The 12,061-nt window shown below is 39.9% G+C and overlaps 1 protein-coding gene and 1 long non-coding RNA gene across 2 annotated transcripts; one reads left to right on the top strand and one right to left on the bottom strand.

The window, feature by feature from the left end:
- Positions 1–1,471: 1,471 nt before the first annotated feature.
- Positions 1,472–6,264, bottom strand: LOC131987693 (uncharacterized). Its single transcript, XR_009395822.1, has 4 exons — positions 6,075–6,264; positions 5,492–5,729; positions 4,758–4,864; positions 1,472–2,273 (listed from the first exon to the last, which is right to left on the bottom strand). It is a non-coding gene; the product is annotated as an uncharacterized LOC131987693 (long non-coding RNA).
- A 342-nt stretch (positions 6,265–6,606) lies between these two features.
- otx2b (orthodenticle homeobox 2b) lies at positions 6,607–11,810 on the top strand. Its single transcript, XM_059352539.1, has 4 exons — positions 6,607–6,778; positions 8,673–8,881; positions 9,414–9,565; positions 10,236–11,810. Exons 2-4 carry the CDS (start codon positions 8,785–8,787, stop codon positions 10,857–10,859), a joined length of 873 nt encoding a protein of 290 aa, XP_059208522.1. The 5' UTR covers positions 6,607–6,778; positions 8,673–8,784; the 3' UTR covers positions 10,860–11,810.
- The last annotated feature ends 251 nt before the right edge of the window (positions 11,811–12,061 follow it).

Below are 12,061 nucleotides of genomic sequence, written 5' to 3'. Positions count from 1 at the left end.
GTGTGTATCACAGTGTGTCAGTCCAAAGTTGCTCCTGGACAGCTCAAGTAGCAGTAGGACAGGAGCCGGACGGTCCCCTCCCTCCTGCTTCTCCCCCGAGCCGAGCCAGGCGCTGTGTTTACTCTCCTAATTACAGGGGAGGGGCCGGCTGACAGGCGAGCCATCACAGATTCCCCACAGGCCCGGGGCTGGGAACACTACAAACACCCGCCACTGTCTCCCAAATGTGAGGGCGATGTCCAACTGTCACAGGGGAGCCTTCACTGGCAAAACCCAAGGGCCCAAAGAGAGATATTAAAGACATGAGAGGAATTGGCAGAGTTGGCACTAACAGGGGGTACGCTTGAGAAGTCGAAGTGGGGAGCTGGGGGCATCGCCAAAGTGTCATTCAAAGCAAAGTGGGGTTTGGACAGGGCACAAACACTGATTTACACACACACACACACACACACACACAGCACTGCTCTCGCTCTTATCAAACTAAGGCGGGAGAGTTACATGTACCAGACAAGAAATCCAAGCAGTGGAGCCATCAAACCATGTGATGGAGCATGTTCGTAAAGAAAGTTAATCCACTGGATGACATTATTCTCTCCTTCTGCACTATCTAAAACACCACGCTGCATTGTGACTTCTCTTTTTGCTATTACTGGTTTTACACACACACAAACTCTTTTTTATGGTAAAGGGGCATGATATTTAAAGTCCCCTCCACTTGAAAAATATGATTCACTTATTGTTACTTCTCTATTAACTTCACCAAGGGAAAACTGTATGTACAGTTTGAAGCTATGAGGCTGGTTATAAATTAATTTGCTAAATGAGAAGTTTCTCTGTGGTCACCATGGGTTCAAGATTTTGTAACATCACAACAAGTCTGGATGTCAATCATGAACCAATATGCCAATTAAACAAGTGTGAGACACCCAGTGCACAAACACTGACAGCGGACTTTTTAATGAAGTCTTTTATCAAGCAGTTAAAATTCCGAAATAAAGAAAATGTGCAAAGATTCTGAGTTTTTCAACGAGAGCGAGAAGGAGCAGAGTAATTTTAAGAATTTTTAACAAGATTATTGAACTTTTTTTGTGGAAAAACCTCATCAGACAAAAAATATTATTCACAATGAGTATCTCATATGTTGTCTGGAGGGAATTCATTAGACTTGCATATTATCTAATAGTTTGCAAGTATAAAATGAGAGTTTTCTGCTTAATGCAAAGAAGCACTTTACAAGGCATGACAGGGAAAAAAGATAACAGTGGTTTTGAGAAAATACACAGAGTTGAACAAACTGTACCTTCATTGTGTGTGTGTGTGTGTGTGTGTGTGTACACTAACCCTCCTACCAGGGAGGTATAATCCACTAGAGGTTGTAATGCTCCAGTGCTGTTGGGGGGTCTGAGAGAATCCCTCTGGAGGCACGGTGGCTGACCCTATCACATATTCAGGTCAAAAAAAAAAAAAACAGTGTTGAGAGAAGGGGTTAAAACGTTAAAAAACGTAGGAATCGTCTCCTCACCAACGGTCGAGATCGTCCCGTTCCCTGCCGGTAACACACACCTCACTCACCCCCGAGAGGCAAGACAAGAAAACCATTTGATAAATCATGAATAGTCACAGTTGTGCAAGTGCTGTGACCATTTCTAAAATTTATTATGGGGATTACACACAAAATCACACAATGTAACATTTTCAAATGTGTTATGAATGCCTCCCAGAATCCAATTCAAATCCTAGGTTACCAAATAAGCCTGAACAAATCCCCCACATTGAGTTCCTACTCCTTTGAAGACTTGAGAGGTCCGGTCTGCAGGGCAGGTTTTACCACGCCATGCAGACACCTCAGCACACAGAGGAGAAGGCTACTGAAGGTGCAGGGGGAGACAGCAAGAGAGCAGGATGCTGGTTTCACAATGATATAGTCTTTATTTGTAATTTATCTTTTAATTACTTCCAAGACAGTGTGGAGGCAGAGCAGAAACAGAAGAATATGTTTAGGAAAGACATCAAAATATAACATCAATTAGGAGGTTTAAAGTGAGGATGTTTAATAGGAAAACAGCTTGTGATTTGTGTTTGCAGAAGAACTATCCAGATTCTCTCAAGTCTTAACACAGTTCCAGTTTAACCTTGAGGCAGCAGAGTCTTCTCCCGTCTTACATTCGTCCTTGTGGGTTTTTTCTCCTCCACCAGTCTTGACTTTGCTCTCCTCATTGATGATCTGAAGGCGAGTGTGTTTAATTGCATCTGTTTGTTTGTTGGGCGAACTCCTGCACAAACACAACACAAACAATTATGGCTCTAATTAAAAGGCATGTCATGTTAATGGAAAGAGCAAACTTGGCAAACACACAGCAGCCACGGCATTATTAAATCACCACGTTTTGAATTCACGGAAAGAAAATGTGTGTGGAAAAATAAACCTAATAATTTAATGATCAGCTCAGTTTTTTGTCATTACAGAGCACTAAAAAATAGAATATGGTCTCATTCAAGTACATTTTCTGTAATCATTTTTGCAGAACTTTGAGGCAAAACTATATTTGTAACATTGTGAATAAAATCCCAGATGCAGAGTGCTGCCTGGTGAATCTGTGTGTCAGTAACACTCTCCCCAAACTGACACTGAATGGGGTTTGTCGCCCTTTAATCCCTGGGGAGGAGACTGAATGTGTTTTGATGACCTTTAGGGTCAGTTACATGTTACATTACACAAAGGTTTAGCTTTTGTGATAAGAGAAGAGCAGCGTGGGGAAAGCCCTCTGTTTAGACACCTGTCTCACTACGCACTGCACCTTTTTTTTTTTTTTTTTTTTGCAAAACAGCAGCAGAAACGTATCCATCAAACCTGCCAGGCTAATTAAAATACAGCTTGTGATTATCCTACTTCAGCTCCTCTCTCTCTCTCTCTCTCTCTCTCTCTCAGTCACCCACACACTCACAACCAAACACACACACACACACACACACACACACACACACACACACACACACACACATACAGCGCATATCTATCCATAATAATTACCTTCTATAGCCAGGTTTAAGAAAAAAATGATAGTAATCTCATCAACTTTGCCTACTGCTATACATACATATGAGCCTAAATTCAATAATCACTCATTTAAAAAACATCACCATTTCATTTTTATGTCAACTTTTCTATCAAAATATAATAAATAATGAATAAATAAGATGTGTGATTCTGTAAAGCAGGATTTGTTTAAAAGTGGTTAAAAGATGTACAGCTCTAAAGAATGTTTTCCTCTAATAGTTGAGGTTTAAATAATAACTTTCTGTGTTTAATTTAAAAAAGATGAAGAAAGTGACGATAAAAGTAACTCTTAAGTAACTTAGTGTTTTATAGTAAAAAAGCAATATTAACTGAGGTAAATTTAAATCCTACATGCAGTGGGATTTTTTTTCCTTGACATTGCAGATTATCATAATTTCTATATGAATTGGCTTTCTTGGATTTTATTCCCTTTTTTTCTGCCTTCTTTTTTTTAAGCTCAGAATGAATTCCACCAACACATTCCTCATATTCAGCCATGCGAATATCAAACAAGGAGGGAAAAAGGCAGAGGAGAGGAGAGGAAAGCTGCCTAGATGGATACAATTTATATAAATATATATATATATATATATGTGTGTGTGTGTGTGTGTGTATGTGTATGTGAAATGTGCAGCTTCAAATATAGAAAACAATTCTGTGATTTATTTTGCAAAAGAGCCTTCATTTAAATTATCCAGTTTTATATTTTTATTTGTTCTATTAAAATTCTACATTTATTTATTGTAGACATTGTTGATTATTTCTTTTTATGCCTGGATAAGGCGCAGAACAGGGGGGAGGAGGGTAATTATCCAATCTGGAAATAAGATTTTTCCTTTCAAGGCTATCAAACAAGGGTCAAACATCCATGCCTGTGCAATGCATTAGCAGAGATGTATAGGCTCCGCATTAACTGGTTGAAATCACAGGTTGGAGCAGGCCTGGTGAAATCCTCACCCTCAGGTTGAGTGTAGCAGAGGCGGAGATAAAAGCCGTCGTCGTCAATTAGCCGGGAGTCAGTGGGAGCGCTGCTCGCCAGAGGCGTTTAACTCCTTCTCCCTTTAAACGTCCTTTTAAGATACAAAGTCCCTGCGGAGGGCCTGGCTTTACACTTTAATAAATTATTTAGCAATTTAAACGGTGAGATCCAGCAGATAACTGCATCACACGTCAGGATTTTCCACGCAGCAGTTTTGAAAGTCTCGCGTTAAGGTGCATTACCACGCAGCTGCAAAAATATTCAAAATGTAGTTTTTTTTAGCTGCAAGCTGATTATTCCTATGTTGCATTATGAGAGTATAAAAGATCATCTAATGGGCCCGATGTGTCAGGGCGTGAAAGTTAAAGAATATTTTTAAGTCTCTATAGCCTTGTAATTTAAACTTTACACCCCGCTCTAAATATGATTTTTTTACTGGAGTCTGGTGGACTCTGTAAAATGTGGGAAGGCTAAACCGTGACCTTTGTGATGCTCATAAAGCAAACAGCAACATAATTAAAAATACACAACCCAATACTTCATCTGTACACCTATGTGATACATGACGTGAATTTTAAATAATCATAAACAGGTGAATTTACGGACTTTTACTCCACTTTTTCCACCCTGTTAGATGATAAAATACATATGTATTATCCGGAAGTGAAAACACAAATAAATATAAATAAAAACACACAAAAAATAAACAAACATGGATACCTGAGTGTGTTGCAGTTCCTCCACACAGCAAAACTTTTCCTCTGCAGTTTGGTTGTGAAAACAAATCCGGGGTTATGATCCATGCAGCCGCTTCCTCTGATCGAAATCTGTCAAAAGAGATGTCACTGAGTTTGTAAAGTTGATCTATGTTGCAGCAGTGTGAGCCCCCACACCATGCAGGCTGCAGCTCTGAGAGGAAAACCAGTCCTCCCAGCAGCTGTCACTGCACCTTTGACTCTGGCCTTCCACACGAGCCACAGAGAGAGGCAAAATGACGATTCATAAAACCCACGGTCTGCCTGTGTTTATAAATCTAAATCAATATTCAAATCTGTTTGAAGTGAGCGGGTGTGTCCGTGCGAGAGCGCAGTGTGTGTGTATATGTGTGTGTATGTGTGTAAGAGAGTGTGTAGGTGTTCCGCAAAGCCTCTTAAGATGATACATTTACCAAGCCGTGACAAAAACCTTCGGCATATTATTTTGAGATGGGCACGCAGGTTCAAAATGCAGCTGACATAGAGGAAGCTTATTTGTCCCTGCAGCTTGTAGGTCCTCCAGTAAATATGGAAGGAATCCTGAACTAAGTGGCTATTATAAAGTCATCATTTTAATTTAATTTAATTTAATTGTATTATTATTATTATTATTATTATTATTATTAGCTATCACAATTTTAGAAAACAAAATTTAAAAACTGCATTTGATATAAATTAAATTAAATTAAACAGGCCCACCTTCATACTTTTCTTCTCTCACTTCTCCTTGCAAGTGAAAGTCTCCAGGAGCAGAAGCGGCCTATGTGAGCCTTCTTCCCCCTCCATCCCTCCTCTTCTCCGGGTCTGTGCTCTCTGCAGCTCCCGGTGATATCCTCGGCTGCTCGGTGTCTCTCGGTGGGAAGTCCCCCCGTAGTTATTGTGGGTGAATGTTTGGTGCAGGCCCGTATCAGGCTGATGGGAGAGAGACTGGCTGGCTCTGTGGATGGGAGGACAGTTTTAAGAAAATAAGTCGCTCTAAATCCCCTTTTTTTGCGACGCGCTGGAATGTGAGAGGACGGTGCAGCCTTCACATGGAGAGATCTGCTTCAGTCCAGGAGATTTTTTCTCGTCTTTTGTCACATATTTATTTTTTTACTCTTTTATATAAGACCTGCGGGTGCCTCAGTAAGTGCGCAGATTTATGATAAAATGCTTTTATGTTCTTCGGATTGCAACTTTTTCATGTAAATGAGTGAAAAATAGAATGCTGGATTTAATAGGCATTTAGTATGATTTTTTTAAAATATTTTTAATATTCTCAAAAATAACATACTGTGCATACATTATGTGTTCAGAAAACTCTTTATTTGCGCAAAAAATCCGCCAAGGCTTTATGATATTACTTCCCCAGTGTAATGCATCCACTGTATAACAGCGATGTCGAACATAAAATGTAATTAAAGAAAATATATAATAAAATGTGGCTATAAAGTGACTTTTCTTCGGTGTAAAGTCCACTTCTCGACATCCACCGTTTATTTATGATCAATGCAGCCTCTCTGCGGACGGATGGGGATGTTGTCAGTCGCCCTCTCGCTGCCATTGGCTGAGGACTGTGCGTCAAAAAAAAAGTAGCTGGAGACATTTGTTTCCCAGAAAAAAAAAAAAAAAAGGAAAAAAAATCCTCATCCTCCCCACCGGTGTGGGAGACGGAGACAGACCTCAGCTCAGTCCTGCGGCTCCCATTGGCTGGCAGTTTGTACAAAATCCAACTCAAAGCACTTCACTCACAACACACCAACACATCCTACATGCAGCCTCCTCCATCACTGCGCCGCTGCCGCACCGCTTCTCCACCTTTAACTTTTATCCGCGCTGTTGTTCTCACACTGAAGAAGAAGAAGAAGAAGAAGCCTGTTCCTGCTTCTGCTCCTACTTGGTTTTGTGTGTTTTTGTGCGCCAGGACGCGTTTATCCGCACTGAGTTTTATTATTTCTCCTGGAGGAAACCAAGTAGACAAAGAACTTTACAGCCGTCGATAACACGGTAAGTTTGACGTTTATTACTAGCAGTTATATTATTTAAATTATCGTATATCAATATCATTTTTATTATTATTATCATGTTATGCCTGTATCGAAAAAAGGAATCGCGATAGAGTCAAAGAAGTAAAATGAACAAACAAAAACAAAAAAATAGAAGATGGACTACAAGAAATCTCACCTGTTATAAAACATTATTGCAATATACATTTAAAGGCTTAAAAGGGGAATAAGAGGGAATTTTAACAGTGGTGCTGGTGCTAAAATAAAATCGACAAAGAAGCTGAAAGAAGCAGCAGTGATGGCTTCAGATGAAGGGTTTTTATTTATAGAGCAGAGTGAGTGTATCTGCTCACCAAACCCTGCAAGATAAACAGAAATGCATTAAAATACTGTAATAACATATGTGATAATTAGAACGTATACAAAATAATCAACCTACATCACCATAAACTCATCGATAGATTTAAAGCTAAGTTTAAGATTTTCTGATATTATAATAGTTTTTTTATTTATAATAATGGTATGATTCATGGAGCTCAAATATTTAAAAAAAAAAATCCCCCTCTAACTGACTGAAGCCAGTGCTGCTGCACAGAGGACACCAAGTCCACATTCACCGAGTTAAACTTAAAACGAATTCACTTGTCCTCGACATTATTTACAGATTAAAAAATGCAAGTAAAAATGTAGAATTGTGGAGCTGAAAGCTGCAGTAAAAAGAAACATTATTTAGGCCTGCTATGGGAAACTGTTTGAGGGCCTTTTCTCTCTGCTGCTCCCCTCTGCCTCCAGAGACCAATTATTTAGAGCACAATAAACCAACACGTCATATTTTATATATTTCACCCTGCTCGGTGACAGATGGTATTTGTGAGTCTAAATTGGCAGTTTATAAGAATTAAATGTCTCACCTGTAGTACATTTTTCCTGTAAAGTGCTAAAAAAAAATATATTACGTTTCACAGACTCATTTTAGGAGCCTGGAGCACTTTTAGGGCTGCATCGATACCAAACTGCAGCTACACTTCGATGCCGGATTATCTCGTTAATTCATCAACAGAAACAACATTTATCATAATTAATTCTTGGACGGGGTGATTATTATTGAGCGGGTGTGTGTGCAACTGGTAGACGGGTGTGTTTTAAGTGTGACAGATTGGGATGAGGGGGTTAAAACCGTTGGATATTGGAGGAAAAAAATGCAACTAATCAAGACGCGCAGTGGGGATAACGGGTGAGGGTCACTGGAGTGACAGCAATCACACATTTACCAATCAACATCATTTATTTCTCTTTAAACAAGTGGAGCACTGAATTAAAGCTGCTCTGCACCAAATCATTTCTGGAAGAAAAAAAAAAAGATTTTCATTCTAAATATCCTTGAAAATTAATAATAATAATCTATATTTTTGAAGGGTTACTTTGTGCCATTTTTTATCAGGATTTATAAATGACAGTGATTATTATTTTAAAGGTTGCACATCTTTGATGATTATTATTTATGTTTTATAGAATAGGCTTCCAAAACATCAATTCAATTTATTCTTTCACATCCTTCTGATTTTCAGCTTACATAAATAAATAAAACTAACACAGAGAGGTAAAGAGTAGATAATAATAGTTTAGAATAATAGAATAATAGATTTTATATTCTGATATTTTATAGCCAGGGCAGTTTTAAAGTTATCCATATTTCATGAATTTAAATGAACTTTAAAGTGACTTGTTGCAGTTAAATTGTCTTGTTGTTGGAGGGGGGGTGGACAGCTGGAGTTGTTGTTTTTTTTCTTTTTTGAGAAGAGCCGTGCGGAAAGAGAGGCATTATTATCATAATTATTTCACGCCAGCAGCATGTAAACAGATCCAACATCTCTTCTCTTGTGTTTTTGGAACAGGTGCCCGGTGTAACACGGACCACTCGGCGAGCAGAGGACACCAAGTGCATATCGGGAGTTCCATCCATTTTTCAAAATTTTTTCCAACTTCAGCCCACAGACAAACATTAGCATGATGTCGTATCTAAAGCAACCACCTTACACAGTCAATGGCCTCAGCTTAACGACTTCCGGAATGGACCTTTTACATCCATCAGTGGGCTATCCAGGTGGGTTTAAACTCTGAACAATACATAAGGAGTGTGGAAAGTAATGGACTGGGAATGTTCCACTGCTAAATCAGGACCTATTGCACCACTTCTAAACATAATAATTACTTCTAAATTGTGGGAGATACAATAGTAAAGAGTAATAATAATTGGCTAAGAAATCAAATAAATTCGTTGACAGGTTATATGACCAGCGTAAAATCGATTTGACATAAAGGAAATTAAAGTTTTCTCTTTATTTTTGCATGTGCCTTTCGAAAAAGAATTACTGGCAAATTGTTTAATTTTTGGTGAAACTGCATCACCTTTTTGGTACATTAAATTAAAGTACGTCGAGTGCTACAATTTGCCACCGGCGTCTCGGTCTCAAAGGACTCGTGCGTAATTATGCAAACAACAAAAGCATATATTATGTGATCTTGTTACAGATCTGCCTTTGATGATTTTTAAAATCTTTTAACTTGCTTTTTTAAAATGTGCAAATAACTAATGTTTCATTTAAGTAATTGTTTTCTTTTTTTTTAAATTGCAGCAACGCCACGGAAGCAGAGGCGAGAGAGGACTACTTTTACGCGCGCACAGCTCGACGTTTTGGAGGCGTTGTTCGCCAAAACTCGGTACCCGGACATATTCATGCGCGAAGAGGTGGCGCTGAAAATCAATCTACCGGAGTCCCGGGTACAGGTGAGTTCACTACAACATCTGCGTCTGATATTATTTTGGGTATGATATATATATATATATATATATATATATATATATATATATATATATATATATATATATATATATATCAACATCAGCAAATATGTCAAAATGAGGCTTTTATTGTGAAACACAAAATCAGAAGTGGCTCTTTAGATCTAATACATTTTATATGTTTAAATGATTAAATCCCTATTGAAATGTATTGTTTAAAATGAGAAACAAAATAAATTATTTTTAAATAATCAATTTTATTTCTGCACTGCAAGAAACACTCATCCCGTGACTGACAGTAGATCTAAAGCTTAGCATTTTGTCTTCCTTAAATCAAGTGGAAAACTTTTGCCAGTGGGCTGAGATAATTCCCCTTAACGGTGGGTTCCTGTTTCGAGAATTTAGGCAGTGAAATGAGACCGATCAGTCCACTGGTACAAAAAACGTGTTCGAGAAAAAGTCTAGAAACATCTTGATTTGGACTGAAAACAAACCGAATGAAACCGCCTTTTTCCACATGGATTTATAATAAAATCGGATATTATTTGCATTGGGATTTAACCGTTTTTGCTGTCTATAGTCGCAGGGTTTTGGGATTATATTTACACTTTAATTGAGCCATTTCAATAACATGTAGTTTATGTGACTCTTCCAGGTCTGGTTTAAGAACCGGCGGGCAAAGTGTCGCCAGCAGCAGCAGCAGCAGCAGAACGGGGGCCAGAACAAGGTGCGACCTGCCAAAAAGAAAAGTTCCCCAACCAGAGAAGTGAGCTCAGAGAGCGGGGCCAGCGGCCAGTTCACGCCCCCCACCAGCACCACCACAGTCCCCGCCATCCCCACCAGCACCGCCCCAGTGTCCATCTGGAGCCCGGCGTCCATCTCTCCGCTCTCGGACCCCCTGTCTACCTCCTCCTCCTGCATGCAGAGGTCATATCCCATGACTTACACCCAGGCCTCGGGCTACAGCCAGAGCTACGCCGGCTCGACGTCCTACTTTGGCGGCATGGACTGCGGCTCTTACCTCACTCCCATGCACCACCAGTTGTCAGGCCCCGGCTCGACTCTCAGTCCGATGAGCACAAACGCGGTCACAAGCCATCTGAACCAGTCCCCCGCGTCCCTCTCCACCCAGGGCTACGGGACGTCCGGCCTGGGCTTCAACTCCACAGCAGACTGCTTGGATTATAAGGACCAAGCGGCGTCGTGGAAGCTGAACTTCAATGCCGATTGCTTGGATTATAAGGATCAAACTTCCTCGTGGAAATTCCAGGTCCTGTGAACAGAGCAATCAGCTGTCAAAAAAAGTGCACAAACAGTGACGATCACATCAGACACGGCGCTGCCATCCCTCAATAAAACACTGGTTCAAATGTCAGCCGGGCTCGGCGAGGCAGGGCTCTCAGGGGCCTCGGGTTTTTGGCATGATGGTCTTTGGTCCTCTTAAGAGGAGAGGTTTAATTTATTTTAGCACTGGCAAAGAGATTTTTCCCCGTTCATTCACAGGTTGTAGCCCCTCATCCATGTCTGTCAATGTGTGCCTCTATGCGTAAAAAACACCTGTTGAGGGCACCACGGAGAGGACTCTGAAAGAAAAGTACCCCACAGCCACGGAACTAATGTTTCTCCAAGTTCATTCTTCTGGTGAAGTGCTCGGGCTGGACAGACCTCCTTTAAGCTTCTTACACAACTTTGCCCAGCACCTGCTGGCAGAGAGACATGAGGATGGTGTGTGGACATGGATGCACTACTTTATTTAAGAAAAAAAAGTGTTTATAAGGAATCAATATGTAGTTTCTAAGAGACAATCAGTGTGTGTCTTATATAAATGGTACATATGTGTTTTTTTTATCTGTGCTAGCCTTCGAAACTGTGATCTGTTGTATTGTATGCAATTTGTGAGCCCCCCTCGCATCAGACTCTCTGCTGTGATTTTAATAGATTTCTAACTTTTTTGGAACATGTCCGGCATCACAAAGAGAGACGAGACTTTCCAAGCACATGGTAGTAATAAATCAAGAGTTAGCCATACTGGAAGTGACTCTCGGCTGCTGAGAGCTCCACACTTGCTCCCCTTCCATTGATCTCAACACACGGTGATTGTGGATCCTTCACTGGCTCCAAAGATGGTGTGACCTCACCGCTGAAAAGACATGAATAAAGGTCCTGTGAGCTTATTCTTTCATCAAGAAACGATCTGTGTGTGTGTGCATGTGTGTGTGTATGGTGTGGAGAGAAAATGGAGAATGTGACATGCAGTGTGTGCAATATCTAATTAGAGTGGGTATATTTTTAAATGGTACATTTGCAAGAATTCCGCACATAAACACACAATTATACATATACTACAATTAAAATGAATGGGAAAAAAATCATAAAGTCACATTTAACCGAAATAATACCAATATAAATAATAATATTTAAAAAAAAAAAAATGATGGGGGGGGGGGGGGGGGGGTCAGTCAGGGAAAAAAGAGTCAGTTT

This window comes from Centropristis striata, chromosome 16 (genome assembly GCF_030273125.1).
Source record: "Centropristis striata isolate RG_2023a ecotype Rhode Island chromosome 16, C.striata_1.0, whole genome shotgun sequence".
Taxonomy (NCBI): domain Eukaryota; kingdom Metazoa; phylum Chordata; class Actinopteri; order Perciformes; family Serranidae; genus Centropristis; species Centropristis striata.
Note: the sequence above shows the minus strand (reverse complement) of the source record. Positions and strands in the feature narration are given on the sequence as shown.

Excerpts from the sequence above, each read along its gene's own strand:
- otx2b (XM_059352539.1), top strand. The coding sequence starts at position 8,785 with ATGATGTCGTATCTAAAGCAACCACCTTACACAGTCAATGGCCTCAGC. Across the intron at positions 8,882-9,413 it reads TCCATCAGTGGGCTATCCAG|CAACGCCACGGAAGCAGAGG; the intron begins GTGGGTTTAAAC and ends TTTAAATTGCAG. Across the intron at positions 9,566-10,235 it reads TACCGGAGTCCCGGGTACAG|GTCTGGTTTAAGAACCGGCG; the intron begins GTGAGTTCACTA and ends TGACTCTTCCAG.